The sequence below is a fragment of the Nicotiana tomentosiformis genome, chromosome 10, assembly GCF_000390325.3.
Source record: "Nicotiana tomentosiformis chromosome 10, ASM39032v3, whole genome shotgun sequence".
Lineage (NCBI taxonomy): Eukaryota > Viridiplantae > Streptophyta > Magnoliopsida > Solanales > Solanaceae > Nicotiana > Nicotiana tomentosiformis.
The window spans coordinates 72,607,557-72,625,107 of record NC_090821.1 but is presented as its reverse complement, the minus strand read 5'-3'; the positions used below and the strand labels follow the sequence as shown (position 1 = coordinate 72,625,107).

The window sequence follows — 17,551 nt, the reverse complement described above, 5'->3', positions numbered from 1 at the left end:
AATAGGCAAAGGATTGTGAGATAAAGATTTTGATTAGATTAAGAAAGGATACAACTGGGGTTATGCTGGATGGAGGGTGGGTTTGAAGTTAGGAATAGCTCACACACGAAGAGAGACAAGAATAGGGCAAGGTGTTGGGTTTTTAAAAGGATGGGGCAGCAAAAATATTAAAAGTATTGATTGAAAATGTCTCATAATAATTTTATTAAGCATAACAAGGCTTTAAAAAGCCAATTAGGAACAAAACCTGCAAAAATAATCTGCATAAGAAGATTTTAAAAATCCCAAAATATCTCAACAAACCTAAAAAATCTAACACAAAATTAAAATTTTAAAAAGTAGATTTATCCTAAAACTAAGCTAACTTATTATGCTAAAAAAAATGCTACAGTAACTGAAGCAAATCATCAACAATAAGCAACAAAAATAAAAATAACAACAACATTCTACTACTCTGCAACAATTCATCCATGTTCATTAGGAACTCAGTCCACATAAAGAAAAAAACAAGAAGATTCAAAGAAAAACAAAGAAAGAGCACAAAACAAGCAATTACAAGAATGAAGTCACAATCAACACGGCAACAGTACAAATAAAAATGACATTCTCCAGGTTCTCCGTTAGTGTGAAGATATCCAGATACATCAAATAAGATAAGAATGCTCCAAATGCAGAGCGAATCTCTTTTTGAAACCAAATGCAGATGTTTATTTCAAGTACATGAAACGATGGGGGAAGTTTTTCTAACAAAATGCAGGAGACTTCTTTTGTTAAAACCAGTGAGGCAAATGTAGTACCAAGCAGAAGGGTTACTTCATCGTCGAGTCCCTGCATAGTATCAGAATTGACAAAAGCCACTGTGCAAATCAATGCATGATCAGCTGTCAGTATCTTAAGTGGACATTGGCTATGCACATACTACCAGGAGAATGGAAACTATAGAAGCAATTAAAGAAAATGAAATGATACTCTATAATGTTTGTCCTGATAAAGTCTGTTAAAATTCGGCTTTAGGCAGCACTAGCTCAAATTAGACTTATCTCAATGCTTAAGCTGATCAAGAAATCGAAGACACACAACATCCTACGACGAATTTATCAGAAGATTAAAATGAATATACCTAAACGCCCTTGCTTCCAACTCAATGAAAGAACATACACTCAACACTCACGTAAAGCATTATTAGGTCAACCAGCAGTCAAAATAGTGTTAAGCCATCCAAAGTGCTATTTCTGCTACTATTACCATGTAATGAATATATAAATTGCTCGCTAAAGGGTACAAAAGTAGGAATTTGAAAGATAATAGAATCTGAGCTGATTTTTCAATCTGTTGACGAAAATCTTTTGGTGTGTATTTTAATTTGAAATTATCACATCAAAAGCTAGAAACAATTAAGAATACTGTCATAACTGTGAGTTGGAAAGTTGATTACAGGTGTTTGGAGCCTAATATAGCACCAAGATGAATGTACTTGAGCAGTTAGATTATAGTTTCTGCAGACAGAAACATATTACATGCTGAATAGTTGAACAATAATTAGAATGCAGTGCAGAACTGATATTTAAAACATGTTTATAAGCTCTTCACAGTTTTGTGCGGAAACATTTCCATTACTACCCTGTGCCTAAATCCTAATTACCTTACAGATATCAAGCACAAGCTAACACATTAATTCCATGCCAACTCATCGGACTTGTAATTTTAGGAAATTTAATAGTGGAATAAAATCATTTGAAGACAAAGGCAGATTTAAAGCTAACCTGTCTAATGTCAATGAAGCAGTCTTTACAGTTACAATCCAAGATCCGGAGGAAATACAGAAAGCTTGAATCCGCTGCCTTCTTTTTCTTGTTTCTTCTTTAGTATTGCTCGTGCAGATTTAGCAGCAGACACACTGGTACTCTGGAGTTCCATTAACTGGAGGTTTTCCACATCAGCCAGTTCAGCTGGTAGTTCCTTAAGATTATCACATGCTATAAGAACAAGGCGTTTTAGTCGTGGAAAGTTCCCGGATGAGGCCTTCCAAGAAGATAGATCTGTCCTTTCAATCCATAGGACCTGCAGACGAGGAAAACCGCCATCCTCTGGTTCCCACGACTGTCCCCTAAACGCATATTCTTTCAACTTCAGCACTTCAAGGTACTCTAATAGACCTAATATAGACATATCTTTCCACTCGAACCACGTATCTATCAGAGTGAGCTTTTTTAGCTTCTGAGGAAAAATATATGCTGGAGGAAGGTGTAGCTGTTTTCTACTTTGACGAGTATCATTTACCAACTTCAGCTTTTCGAGGCAATCTAACTTACCTATGTTGCTGAACAAACCAGAACTGGACTCGTCCTTACTGGTCTCTAGAAGTGCATCTATTTTTCCACGAACACCTAATTTCTTGAGATTAGGAGTTCTAGTAAAAACTTCTGCCGTGCAACATTCAGGTGCTATAGTAGAAAGTGTTTGTAGGCAACGATTCACCAAGTTGTCCTTGCTGCTCTTGGGGCGCTTAGGGGAAGGCAATGTAGCAGAGGCGTTTGTGCACACATGCCTTAATCTTGTCATATTCCAAATGTCTGCTTTAATGTCAAGAGTACCCTGTTGTGTCTCAATTATAAGTGTTTGTACATTCCAAAGATTTCCAATGTTTGCAGGAATGGTCATAATCGTGTCAGTTGAGAAAGCAATGTACCTCAAATGGAATAATTTGAAGAACTCTTTAGAAAAACGACTGAACTTGATTGATTCAGCATCTAGTACCCTAAGCAAGGGAAAGGCTCTGGGGATGGCTGGTATTTCACCTAAAGGCATCTCAAATTTTTTCGAGGCAAAGCATAAGAATGACCTAACATGCTCACCAAAGGGTTTTGTTGACAAGAATTCAGAAACAGACGAATGAATGCACAAGCGACGATAAGTGGCTAACTCTTGTTTCTCTGGAAAAGAATGTTCTTGCCCTCGTTTGATTTCTTGGAAAAGATTTTCCTCCATCATAGCCTCATGTCTGCAGAACTCATGCAACATGTCATGAACACGACATGTTTTGATTTGACCGCTAGAACTCCTTTGCATTACCATCACTAAGTTCCTATTGACAAGATCATTCAAGTGGTCCTCTGCTATATCCTCTAGAGTCAATGGTCCTTGGTATTGTATGAATCCTTCCGCGATCCATAAACAAATCAACTTCCGAGCTGAAATTTCAGAACCGCCAGGAAAAGCCCCACAATATAAGAAGCACGCCTTTAAATCATAAGGCAAACGATCATAACTCATCTGCACCAATTTCTTGCAGTTCTCTGGATCTCTATTTATGAGGTGCTCACCCACACTGTCAGCCACCAGCTTCCACTCCCTTGTCGTCTTTCCTTTGCCTATCAAAGCTCCGGCAATAACAACTATTGCAAGTGGTAAGCCCCTACATTTTTCGGCTATACTTTTTCCAGGTAATTCTAACTCAGGTGGACATTTTTCCTTGTAAAAAACTCTCTTCTCAAGTAGCTCCCAACTTTCATTTTCAGTCAAAAACTTTAAATCATGAGGTTTATCATTGCAGCACTTAGCCACATTGCTTTGTCTAGTAGTCATCAAGACTCTATTCTGTTTATCATTATTGGGGAAAGCAATTTTGATCCGATCCCAAGCTTCTCTTGTCCACACATCATCTAAAACAATAAGATATTTCCCACCCTTCCCAAGAAGCTCCTTTATTTCATTTGCTAATTCCTCCTCTGGTGTATCATGGTATTGTTTGGTGTTTCGAGTGAATTTGCTGATGATGTTGAGAAATATTTCCCTTCTGTTGAACGATTGAGAGACATATACCCATATGCGGTTGAAAAACTCATACTCAACCTTAGGATCCTTGTAAATCTTATATGCCAAAGTTGTTTTTCCAAGACCAGGCATACCAACGACTGGCACAACATAATCCGATCCTCCAATCAGACGATCAATTACAGTTTTCGCTTCCTCATCAAAACCTACCACGTCGTCTTCCTCTACTACAGGGACCTATTTTTAAAGAAGGAAAAAGGTCACAGAAATGATATTAGAATTGACTTTTAATAAAAGATGATAAAACATGATATTGAAACAAACGTGCTAATGTAAGTAGATTTTACGAAAGTATTTAAGAGCAGATGATGCAACAAGAAGTCTATGACATTCACAACGATCTCAACCTTGACTGCCAGTCGTGTTTTGAACATAACTCAAACGAAGAACACAGAAGCCAGTATGACATAATCTTTGCGAATTGTAAACATGGAGCACATCTTATACACAGAAATTCATATCATAGATATTTGAAGGTATCCCCTTTTTATCCAATGCTTATCTGCTTGTCATTTGTCATAAATAAAATTCAACCACTTCTTGATGGTTTTTTATTTTAAAAAATCTTGACATAAATTTTCTGAAATTTTTGCCATTTCAAGACACTGCTTTACTTTTTAGCAATTAACAATAAAATGTAGAAAAACAACAACACCACAATCCTAAGCAAGTTTAATCCGCTATATGAATCATCACTATCTATGTCGGACTATTCAAGCTCATATCCACTCAACATTATTATAAAATAAAAATGAAAAGCACTAGACTAGACGTTCTTTATATTTTCTACAGCATAAAAAAGGTACGAAAACAACTAGCAAGGTCGTATGGATAGATCAACTTATAAGTTCACCCGGCCCAATAACTTTGGCTCAGACTCCGTATGTCTTAATAAGTTTACTAAATAAAATAGCAGCCCGGTGCACTAAACTCCCATTATATGCGGGGTCCGGGAAGTACCGAACCACAAGTATCTATTGCACGCATTCTTACCCTGCATATCAGCAGCACTAACTTTACTTTACCGGTTACACCTAGGCTCCCCTTCTAAATAAGTACAAATAATTGATTTTGAACCCAATAAATCAAATGAATTGTGATATAATTTCGAAATAAAGACCACAAAATCCACTTTCGTACCTTCCTTTCCTGAGCACCTTGGTTGGAATTATCATCAGAAGTAATAGCTTGAAGTCCATAAGAATCATTTAGGCGAATTTCCTTCACCCTTTCCCTAATAGTTTTAATCTCATCAGCAACCCCTTTAGCTCTAGCAACATGAGTAAGATGAAACCACTGAGCAAATTTGTTCTTATCGTCATGTCTTTTAGCTTCAATCACAAACTTATCAATTGAATCTTCAGCATCATTTACCACTTTCCTTATCTTCTTTACTAGTGATTTCAAGACTTCATTGTCTCTCCTCGATTTAGCTGCTTGTTTGAGGAAAGCATTGAAGTCATTCAGATCTTGTAGTAAATTTTCAACTTCACCTTTTATTCCAACAATTAAGTCAGCGTTGTCGATTAATAATTGCATCAAGTTTTCTACTAGGAATTTCACTGCTACATCTGCCATGGCTGCACCAACAAATTGACTAAGAAAGCAAAGAAGAGCAGAATGGTCACTAAAATGGGAGCAGCCAAGTGCCAACCAGTAATTGTAGAATTATTTAAAGATTGGAAAATTTTATGACATTTTGTCTTTTGGTGGGCGTTTGGACATGAGAATTGTAAAATTCCAAAAAAAAAAATTAATAAAGTGTGAATTTTTTTTTTTAAGGGAAGAATATTTGAAAATTAGAGTTGCGTTTGGACATGAATATAATTTTATATTATTTTAAAGTTTTGTGAGTATGTAAGTGAAAATTTTGAAAAATAACTTTTTGGAATTTTTTAAATTTTCGAAAAATTTCAAAATTCATCTAAAGTGAAAAAATTAAAAATTTTATGATCAAATACTAATTTCGGAAAAAGTAAAAAAAATTCGGAAAAATGTGAAAAAATCCTATGTCCAAACGGGCTCTTAGTGGGCGTAAGAATTGTAAAATTTCAGAAAAAAGTGAAAAAAATTTGAAGTGAAAATGATATTTGAAAATTAGAGTTGTATTTGGACATAAATATAATTTTGGGTTGTTTTTGAAGTTTTGTAAGTAATCTGAACGAAAATTTTAAAAAATAATTTTTTAGAATTTTTTAAATTTTCGAAAAATTTCAAAATCTATCTTCAAATGAAAATTTGAACTGATTTTGTAAAAAGCGAAATTGTTTTGAAGAAAAGTGAAATATTTTTTTTATGTCCAAACGGGGTCTTAGTGTATGCTCGTTTAAGATATTTCCTAGTACAATAGTTTGATTGTACTATATTTCCCTATTAGGATTGGACAACCTGGAAAAAATGAAAATGGACTCCGTAACAGAACACGGCTGGTCGCCGGATAGAAATGACACGGTAGACACTTTAAAAAAACTGTTATTTAGAAATTAGTAAATGTGTTTAGAATTTTTGTTTTTCAGTTTAACTTTTCGGCATAAAAAAGTCTTGAATTATTCTTAAATTAAGATTTTTTAATTTAAAATTTCAGGGCAAAACAAGTAACATCCCAATGATTATTTGGGCGCGTGCCCCTAGGCGGGCGAGACTACTAAATGGGCCTAATCCATGGGAACATATGATTTTTTATAATGAATTAACTTATATATTTTGACAGTATTAACAATTTTGCAGCATCAATTTTTTAAATCTATTATAGTGGATGATTTGCCTTAGTTTTCAGGTTAGTAGCCTCATCTATAATAGAAAGTTGAGTTAACTATATGTTGTAGTTATTTTTTAGAAGACTTATATAATAGCATAATTTATTTATTATCAATGAATTAGATTAAAGTCTTTTAATGATGGACTTACAATTTGGAAAGAACAATGTTCCATTCTTGTGATAATGATTATTTCACTTGTCTCAATAGAAATACATGTTTAATATTGTATGTCCTATTTTATCACCCAAATTCGTCCTCTTTAATCGCAACTAGTAAATTAATTAATATTGCATTGAATTTTTATAATCCCCAGAGTTTACAGTGGATATTAATATGATGGAATTGAGCAACAAATAATTTAGTTATTTTCTTAGTTTAGTTGTTTTTGACAACTCCCAAATTATTAAGGGCCCGTTTGACCAAAAGAAATTTTTCATTTTTTCCAATTTTTTTTACTTTTTCCAAAAAGAAATTCAAGTTTCACTTAAGTTAAATTTCAAAAAAATTCGGAAATTTGAAAATCTACACTGTTTTTCAGAATTTTCACTTAAAATCACTCGCAAAAATTTAAAAACAGTTTCAAATTGTATTCATGTCCAAACACAACTCTAATTTTCAAATATCATTTTTACTTTAAAAAAAAACATTTTCAAAATCTGGAGTTATTCTTTCTTATGTTACTTTATTTTAGCAAAAATGCCAATCTATGAATCAAGATATCAAGATTTCAACAAATAACGTCCTTTCTTCAAGATAAGTAACCTTGATTCGAAAATCAAAAACATTGAAATTGTAAACTGCAGGTTATTTGGTAGCTATTAATGTCATTTCAAATTTCCAAGTTGATGACGCTTATTACAAGTTTCACCACAAATCATTGTTGACGTTCATTCAAACACTTCACTTCTTACCACCAAAGGATGTGGTGCAGCTGATGCGGCTACTCTTCCCCAGAGATCTCGGGTTCGAGCCCTGGGTATGGAAAAATCTTTGGTAAGGAGCGCTTCTCCCCGAATGGAGCCCTAAGCGGCACGGATCCGGATATAGCGGGTACCGGACACCGGTGGGAAACCAAAAAAAAAAACACTTCACTTCTTGCTGAAAATCCTTCAACAGAATATCTCCCTAGCTGAGGTCCTCCATCTTCTGTTCACAAAAGTGAAAGAGACAAAAAATGGATAGGGAACTGACCGTTTCAATTCTCTTATAAGCGAGTTTCCTTCTTTACCAGATAACTTCACAACATACAAAAGATCTTTCCTTCCTTCAAACACTCTGCAGACTTAGTGCAGTACTCATCAAAGTTTGAGCAAGTCTAGCACTCAGATTCAAGAATATAGCAGATGACCTGTTCTTCTTTCTTTTCAATAAGAGAAGGTAACTGGAATAAGTATAATAGTAGTAACAAATAAGCATGTTCTGTAAAAAAAGAACGAATGAGTGGAAATGTACTTAGATGAACATGACAAAAACATACCAGATAAGAGTCAAAGGAGATGATCTTGTAGCCCAATCTGGAGGCTGTATTCTAACTGTGAACGCACCATTTGCCATTTCTTCATGTTGCGTTGTCTGAATTTCCTGGGCTGAATTGGCAACAAACCAGTTGCACCAGTTTACTTCAATGCTTCTAAGAGATACAGAATCATCAAAATGAGAAGGGATTTTCTCAAGCCGCTTACATTTGATTAAAACCAAACATTTAAGCTTAGGAAAAGCATCATCAGATACAGACCACTGTGCAATATTGATGTCGTCCAATTCTAAGTATTTGAGTTCAGGGAACTCTGAATCTTTCACTTCCCAATGATTCCCCTCAAAGGCTCTGAGATGTAACTTTAGAATCTCCAAATTAGGCAGCTCTCCGATCGTTGAAATTTGGCCCCAAGGTAGACGAAATTTTGATAAAGTCAATTCCCTTAGTCTTGAGGGGAAACTGAAGACATGTGGAAGTTTAGCTGGATAGCTGTTGGAAATAAGCTTGAGGGATTCAAGGTGACTTAGGGACTCCAATCTGGGAAAAAGAACACACCTTCCCATCACTATCTTTGAATAACCAAATGTTTCCGAAAATATGCAACTCAGCTTTCTTAATTTTGGCACCTTTCTCAATATCATCTCTGTATCTTCACCATAAGATAGATGTGGAGTGGAAAAAGTTTCCAGATTATCTAATTGACAGTCAGCAAGTGATTCACCCATGTTGTCATGCAAACTAAATGAAGCACAATTTTTTACATGTATATGCCTTAATTTCACCAGCTTCAGAAGTGAACTAGGTAATTTCACCTCTCCTCCCAATCCTCTAACCACAAAAGTTTCAAGATTCCATAGCTTAGCTATAGATGAAGGAATTGAACTTGCACCAGTACGAGCAGCAAAGTACCTCAAATGAATTAGTGATTGTATTTCACTCGGAAAAGTACCGCCAATGTTGAAAGATTCCAAATCCAACACTTTAACGAGTTTGAAATTGTCAAAGATGAAGGATATATTATGCGGCCATAACAAGTTATCCGGATCAATCACATTGAGTACTAAGGAGCGAACATTTGAACGAGATGGCTGCCACTGATCAATATGATCCTCGGAAGAATGAATAAACAGTCTATATTCCTTGGGCTTTTCAGGAAATGTGTCCTCTACACAGAATCTGATTAAAGAAAAAAGATGAAAATGAGTAGGGATAAACATAATATTTGAGACAAGGGACACGTCATTGCGCGTACCCAGAAACTAGTATAATAAAATTAGTGCAGTTATTTGTACCCATTTATCCGGAGAAGGAAATTCTCTTGTTTGGCCTTTTCTAAGCAGAATTTGTGCAACAGATCATGAATGCGGCATGTTTTCACCTTGCCATTGGGTTTCTTCTCCACATCCATCACTAAATTTCTACTAATAAGATCTTCCAAGAAACCTTGTGCAGCATCTTCTGGTCCCTTATTTGCTTGTACAAAACCCTCAGCAAGCCACAACCGAGTCAATTTTGAGACATGAATATTCCTGCCCTTCAAAAATCCTCCAAAATAGAGAAAACAAGGCTTCAGCTGGTGTGATAAATTCTTGTAACTGAATCCAATCATAGACATGCTCTCTTCCAAGCAACCAATGTTCTGCGAACCTAGACTTTCTTCTATTTCTTTCCACAATTCTGCTTTCTTCTTTTTCTCTTTCAGAACACCAGCAACTAACACAATGAAGAGAGGCAACCCTCCACAAGTTTTTGCTATTCGAAACCCCACATCAAGAAGTTCAGGTGGACAGCTCTCTCCTTGAAACACCTCTTTCTGTAATAATGTCCAACTCTCTTCATCACTGAATAAACGAAGATGATGAGGTTTACTATCACATTGAGCATAACTGGCAACGTCACTCAGCCGTGTCGTTAGAATAATTCTACTCCCTTTGCGAGAACCTCTACAGCACATATGTAAATAGTCCCACACTTTAGTGTCCCACACGTCATCAACAAGAATTAAGAATCTCTTGGTCAACAAGAATCGACGCAGCTCATCAGCTAATTCGCCATCTTCTTTTAAATTGCGATCAGCAGGCTCAAGCACATCATTCAAAATGGTAAGCAACAATTCTCGCCATGAATATACTTGAGTCACACAGCACTGAGCACGGACATCAAAGTAAGAGGTGACTATTGGATCACTGTAAATCTTCTTTGCAAGTGTAGTCTTACCCAATCCGGGCATGCCAAAGATTGAGATAACATCTAGCTCAGGTGATCCTTCAAGTAGCTGCTTCTTTAATTCGTCCATCGCATCCTGAAATCCCTCCATTGCTTCATTTGTTCTTGGAGTATTGGCTGATAATGATGGTAAAAGATTACCGGAGGTCTTTGCAGCTTCGGTCACTGCCACATCATTATTCTTTCTTTCACATGTCTCACTAACAACTGCATTTACAAGATTAATATTCTTAACAACTTCAGAAATCCAATGAACTTTGTACCAGAGTGGATAAGAACAGGCCAAGCACGAATCAATGACATACTCTGCCTTGTATGCAATTTCTGTGCTACTTGTTATACGACCATAAACTTCATCATGCTCATCGTAGCTTTCTGCAAATTGATCGGTCAACGATCTTAGACACAACAAGCCGTCCTGGAGTGATTGAATCTGATGTTTTAAGTCGATAATCAAATCGAGCTTAGAACTTAACAGCTCCCCCAATTTTCCCAAGAAACAATCGAGAAATCCTAATCCATTTGTCTTGGGGAAGCTATAACATGAAGAATCTGGAACTTTGAAACAAAACATTTTGACCTCTGCTTCAACAAACCTAAGCAATTGCTTGACATCAGAGAGATGTAACATGTCATGCCAAGCAGGAGTATAACCCCTGACATGGAAGAAACAGACAAACGTAATATCTTGAGCACGCTTCATGAGGTCTTGGAGTTCTTGATGCATATCGCGATGCTGTATAATATCTGCAAGGAAAGAGCCCAAGTACACCAGTTTTTCTTTGACTACTGGGACCTGATTCTTCAGATAAGAGATTGAATAATCATCAGAGTTCAGCACCCTGTCCTGGTGGTTTAATAAGAAAATAATGTCTTCCCCATCTGTCACGTTCCATGGTGATGCATCCAGAAGTTGAAACCATACTTTTCTGACCTCTACCTTGACAGACTCAATCTCTTGTGGCAAATCGGATAATGAAAGCATCATTTTTTCAGTGCTACCTCCATCCATGAAACCTTCATAACAAAAACCACTGACTTGTACTAACTTGTTGGCAGTCCCTTCAGCATGCCTTAAGAGATCATGCACTTTGTTAAGCTCTGTGTGTCGGATGAGAAGATCCATGAGGAAAGCTCTAAGGAAAATAAGATCCTCATGAGCACTTTCAATCAGATCCAGAATTTTAGTTTCCAAAGTGGCTTTGTGCTTTAGTAGATCCATCAAGATTCTCTGAGACTCGATAAGCTTGAAAGCAATTGTCAAAAACTGAAGAACAAGATTGACCTTCCTTATTTTGTTGCTATCCACAACATCCTCATAAGATAAACAGATAGCAGACTCAGACTCGATTGCGACAGTTCCAAATCCTGTCAAGAGATTATCCTCCTTCTTGTGTCCACTGTGATGCACTAGAGAATCGACAAGATATGTTGCCAGAAGCAATAACCCATTGTAAAAACAATTATCCTCATTTGCAGCAGTAAATGTCAAATTGGTTTCATCCTTCAGTAGAAGATTGGAAATAATATATTCATGAAATCCCATCAAAATCTCATCCATCTTGGGGCTATCTGAGGATGGTGTCTTTGAGGATTTTAGCATACTGAAATAAGAATCAATGACCTCAAAGTTAATAGGAAGAAAGTTCAGCAGATCTATTGTAGGATGGTCTAGTGTCGAAAATGCCGAAATGTCAGGACACATCTGTCTAATTGCTGCTTTAATAAACTTGAACTTAAGAAGCAATTGTACATGCAAGCAATTTGTTTGCCTGGACAAGTCTCCTTGCTCCGAGTCATGAGAAAGAGTGACTGACCATGCTTGGCTAGTCACAGATTGAATAAGGGTCAGAAAATCAGTTATCTTAATTTGTTCTTTGCACTTCTCCAATGAATCCATGAGAAAAGTTCCCAAGAATATCAGCTCTTCCCGGATATAGTGAATCAGATCTTTCAGAGGAGCTACTATGGTGGATTCACTGTTTAGTAGCTTAATCAGACAGGCTTCTAACTTGACATGACTAAACTTCAGTTGCAAATGAAAAAACACATGCTTCATTTCAGTAGTTTCGTCCATTTCCTCATCATAGGAGGAGTAGATGGCAATTGCTGCTTCAATGGCCAGAGCCACAATATTTGATTGAAGAGAGTTGAATTCTTCGAGTGGAGTGAATTCTAATTCTATGTCCCGGAGATATCTAGAAAGATAAAGAAGTCCTTGTTGAAGCCACGGAATTTGATTGTCAAGGAAAACTTTCAAGGAAGTATCACGGATTACTAGCTCTTTCAGATCCTCTTGGAGAGCACTAACAAAGCTAAAAGGACTTATCCTTACATTCATTGTAGTATCTAACAGTGATGACTTTGACACTGTCAAGAGGCTCTTATAAATCTGCCTCAATTTAGGCTTAAAAGGACTTATCTTTTCCAGCAATTCAGAGAACTCGCGATCCATAGTTTTGCCCACCCCTAAGAAACACATGTGTGTTGCAGTGTAAGCTACATCCTCAACATGGGTGAAGAGATCCTTCATATTCTCATGCTCAATGCACCACCTCGTCGTTAACGTGAAGAAGACTTGTAGATACCTCAGCTTCCTTTTAAGCACATACAAGCGAGAGGCATGCACTAAACTAAAGGACCACAGTTTATCATGAGCAGTATCAAGCAAAACTTCGATAAAACCCACCATCTCCATAGTGATTAGGCCAGGTGAACTTGACGGCTTTGAAGCTTTGATTCGCTTAGCAATATTCTCAGGTTTAGTTATTTTCAGCACCTCTAAAATCATTGGGCTAGTTGATGTGGATGGCTTTGCAGGTTTGACTCGCTCAGCAATATTCTCCAGTTTAATTATTTTAAGCACCTTTGAAATCATCATTCTGATGGTGCAAGTCCACTGGCATTGATCCATGTGAGACCATATCTCAGAAGATCCATCATAAGCTTCTACAAATAGTGGCCCCAGTTGTGCAGATATCGCATTCTCAGGCTGAACTTGCTCCAGTTTCTCGAGAAAAAACTTTACATCTGCTAGATGCTCTGCAGCATCATACAATTGCTTAATTGTCCAACTATCTACAAGCTCCGTCATGTTCTGACACTCCCTGGCCATCTACTTTCCACCTTTTTAGTTTTCTTGAATTGTTGTTCGTAATGAATCCTGCAAGTAACAAAATCAATATTTTCGGAGCATGACACTACAATATTTCATGCAGTTTACTGATTCCATTACGGCATTACCCTTAAAACGGCAAAGATTCCACCATTTACAATTTAAACTTTTACCCATTTTTTTTAATCTTTACAAGTGCATCAAGGGCCTAGATGTTACAAGTATACACCAAACAAAGTTGGGATACCTTTGCAATTATCTGTTTTCCAATTTCCAAGAGCAAATCAGGGGTGAAAATCTCCATTATAATCTATTTGCGACAACTGTGTGCAGCTGCAGCTAAAATATGGTCAAAGAAGTGTCTTGTCTCAACCTTTGGACTCTTTCAAGAACTTTGGTAATTATGGTTCCTACCCTATACAGTGGCCAGAGGAATTTGGAACATGTAAGGTGGGGGTGACCAACTTATAACTTTTTTGTTGATTTAAACTTATAAGCACTTTGGATGTTTACCAAACCCGTAGATACACGAAAAGGTGCTTGTGAGCCAATTTGACCTGCTTATAGTCAACCAAACATCCTCTCACTCATCAATACTTTTGTACTTTGCATCCTATGGATGCCTCTTATTAATAACACTTATAGTTTACCTTATAAAATGAAACATCTTAGGTACTAAAAGCTACGAGCAAAACATAATAAATTGGTAAAGAAAGATATTGACCTTGGTAACTTCAGCAGAGGTGATCGGAGTAACAGCTTCAAGAAGCAAGAGCCAGTCTTGTATCTCCAACCTATCACCCCATAAGAAAAGTGCATTTCTCAAGAATCACACAAAAGAGAACAAGATATCCGAAACTTTTGGTTTTCTCATTTCTTTTCTACTTTCCATCAGAGTAAAGTATTACATAGTGGCGCAGCCAGAAATTCTAACAAGAGAATTCAGAAACATGCAACTTGTACAATGAGTGAGCACAGTTAGGGAGATTCAACAGTTCATTTATATACAACAACAACAACCAAAAAAAAAAAAACGAGTGGAAGTCCAAATGTGGGGTATGGGGAGGTAGGTATATGCAGACCTTATCCTCGAGATCTTTACACATATAGTTTGTCATATTCCTTATTTATTTTTTTTAGCCATATACATACATTATACATTAATTATATACATATAATACATAAATAAATTATGCATATATTATACCTGTATCAGTTATTTTTAGTTTACGTGATCGGGTGAGCGGCTATTTAGGTAAATTCTTACTTATCCTACCTTACGAAGTTAGAGTTATATTTACAAAATAATTTATGTTTAGCTTGTTTGTATAGTGTAAAATGAAGAAAAGAAAGACACTGCTACAACTTACTTTCATATTGGTGGAAGGAAACCCAATATCAAACACCTTTGTACAGTGATTGAAGTGCTCAAACGCCCAAGACACAAAATCCAGCGCCTGAACCTAACAATGTAAAAGGAGGGAAAGTAATATGTTTACTTTATTTTTGATAAAATTTAAAAAAAAAAAAAAAAAAGAGCTTATTCCCGATATAGTTCATAAGAACCGAGACTAATGAAGAAGACTTGACCAGTGTATCTAGATCTGTGCTGCCTTAAACAATGACCAAAAGTACATGACAGAGAGAATTTTATGGTATAGGTCAACACAACTAACAAAAGTTGTGTTACGATTAAGGTGCGCATACATACTACTTTTTCTCTACTTTTTCTCTACTTTTCTTCTCCTTCTTTTCTCATACTTAGTACCCTCCTCGTATTCCAGTTGTGAAAATATATCAGATATGTTGTTATTGTTGTTATCAACTAAACAATTTGATATCTTTACGGATAAGATAGATGCCTTCATTATGATAATTTTGTAACACCAAGGTCATTTTCAAACCAACTCTCAGTGGGCGTTTGGACATAAGAATTGTAAAATTTCAAAATAACGGGAAAAAAAATTCAAGTGAAAATAATATTTGAAATTTAGGACCTGTTTGGCCATAGATTTTGCCAAAATAAACTTGGGTTTTATTTGGCAAACACATGTTTGGCCATAGATTTTGCCTACATTTTAGCCAAATCCCAAGTCCCAAATCCCAAAACCTGCTCAATAGCTGGTTTTGTGCCCAAATATCACTATTATATTTTTTAAAAACTGCTCCAAACTTTTGTATTTTATAAAAGAGCCCACTATTTATTATTTTGTAACGATGTTACTTCGTCTTCTCGGCCATGTGATAGTGTATCATGTAGTTCATTATAAAAATGATAATCTTGTATCAAATTTATTTATGTTCATGACTATGGTTTGCGATAATATAATGAATGTTATTGATAATGGTATTGTTGGGTATTTGTGATAGTTTTTAGAACTTATGAGTATAAGTCATGTTTCATGTTTTTCCAAATCAAATTTCACCCAAAACAAATGTCCAAACACATTTTCATCTTCAGAATAAATTTGGGAATCTATGGCCAAACGCTAGCTAATAGAGTTGTGTTTGGACATAAATATAATTTTGGGTTATTTTTGAAGTTTTGTGAGTGATTTGAGGGGAAATTTTAAAAAACATCTTTTTGGGGGTTTTTAAATTTTCTAAAATTTTCAAAATGCATTTTCAAGTGAAAATTGAAAATTTTATGAAGAAGCGCTAATTTCAAAAAAAGTGAATTTTTGTTGGAAAAAAGTGAAAAATTTCTTATGTCCAAACGGGCTCTTAATAGATGACTAATTTCGCTAAGGTTTAGAGATAAATTTGAACTTTTTCCCTTTTCCAAAAGAAGCTTCTCATCTTTGTTGAATTCCTCCTAGAGTAGTTTGTCCTAATTATTTTGCATTATTACCAAAACCCCAAGTTTAGGGTGCACTTTAGTTTATGAAATTAATATTTTGCTTAGCTTGCTCTCGGATCACAGCTGTATATTGTGACATGAAATTTATCATTATTAACAGGGGAAATTATCGCGTTCCATTGAATAATTATACCAAAACACCAGATTTTCAAATGCAGAAGTGAAACCCCAACTCACCATAACTTGGCTCAGCCAGATAAATTTTAGCATGTTTGGCCGAGCTGCAAAAATCAGTTTACAGTTCAAAAGTACTTTTAGTGAGAAGTGTGTTTGGCTAATTAATTTGAAAAGCACTTCTGAGCAACAATTAGTGTTTGGCCAAGCTTTTTAAAACTGCTTTTAAATGTATTTTTCTCAAAAGTGCTTTTCAAAAAAGTGATTTGGAGAAAAGCTACATTTTTCTTTGCTTCTCTAAAACTGCTTCTGCTTATACTCAAAAGCACTTTTTTCTTTTAAAAATTTGGTCAAACATTTTAACTTTTTTTTTTAAAAACACTTTCTTTGGAAAAAAATAATAATTTTGGCGTTGGAAAAGCTTGGCCAAACAAACTAAAGACTAATTGTCACGATCCAAATTTTCTCTGTAGGATGTCGTGATGGCACCTAGTCTAGGGACTAGGTAAGCCTAACATTTACTGAATTAATAACAATATTTAACCAGCGACTGACAAATATGAAATAGAAACCTCTATACAAAACTTACAATCCCAAAATCGGTAGTACAAGTCAAAAGATCTACTGAGTTTGCTAGAAAACCTACAAATACAACTGTTTCGAAATAGTGATAAAACAGTGCAAGTACAATATCATAAGGTGGCTCTGAGGCCTGCGAAAGCGGCAGCAGGTTTACCTTGAGTCTCTACAGTAAGATCCGTACAGCTAGTTAGTGATCGGCCAACTCCGAAATACCTGAATTTGCACAAAATGTGCAGAAATATAGTATGAGTACACCACAACTGTACCCAGTAAGTATCAAAACTAACCTCGGTAGAGTAATGACGAGGGACAATCAAGACACCTACTAGACTAAATAACCTAGACAAATATAAGTGCAGAAATAGCAGGGTACGATATCTCTATAAAGATAGGCATGATAACAACATTAATACGATGTTTGCTGGAGGAACTAGAAGCAACAATTAGCAATTGGACACAGTTTAAATCCGGTGGAACAAAATAAGAGAAAAACAAGTAGCAACTCAATAAGAATAACCGCTCTCATACCAAAATTTATCCAATAATTACCACGCGGTACCAAACCTTAAAACTCACAATTCACA

At 35.8% G+C, this 17,551-nt stretch overlaps 2 protein-coding genes across 6 annotated transcripts; both read right to left on the bottom strand.

Annotated features, from left to right (window-relative positions):
• Positions 1-427: 427 nt before the first annotated feature.
• Positions 428-5,492, bottom strand: LOC104110487 (disease resistance protein RPP13-like). Of its 2 annotated transcripts, none has more exons than XM_070186330.1 (3): positions 4,975-5,492; positions 1,764-4,011; positions 428-857 (listed from the first exon to the last, which is right to left on the bottom strand). In XM_070186330.1, the coding sequence occupies exons 1-2, from the start codon at positions 5,410-5,412 to the stop codon at positions 1,795-1,797; spliced, it is 2,655 nt and encodes an 884-aa protein (XP_070042431.1). In that variant the 5' UTR covers positions 5,413-5,492; the 3' UTR covers positions 428-857; positions 1,764-1,794. The 2 variants fall into 2 exon arrangements, with proteins under 2 accessions (XP_070042431.1, XP_070042432.1); XM_070186331.1 differs by having other exon boundaries at positions 428-828.
• A 1,826-nt stretch (positions 5,493-7,318) lies between these two features.
• LOC104110459 (late blight resistance protein R1-A-like) lies at positions 7,319-15,221 on the bottom strand. 4 transcript variants are annotated; one of them, XM_070187826.1, is made up of 6 exons: positions 15,123-15,221; positions 14,782-14,874; positions 14,136-14,205; positions 9,363-13,459; positions 8,071-9,246; positions 7,319-7,953 (listed from the first exon to the last, which is right to left on the bottom strand). In XM_070187826.1, coding segments are annotated over exons 4-6 (5,226 nt in total). In that variant the 5' UTR covers positions 13,412-13,459; positions 14,136-14,205; positions 14,782-14,874; positions 15,123-15,221; the 3' UTR covers positions 7,319-7,952. The 4 variants fall into 4 exon arrangements, with proteins under 4 accessions (XP_070043927.1, XP_009618278.1, XP_033515700.1 ...); XM_009619983.4 differs by having other exon boundaries at positions 8,071-8,179; positions 8,276-9,246; positions 14,782-15,219; XM_033659809.2 differs by having other exon boundaries at positions 14,782-15,219.
• Between the last annotated feature and the right edge of the window lie 2,330 nt (positions 15,222-17,551).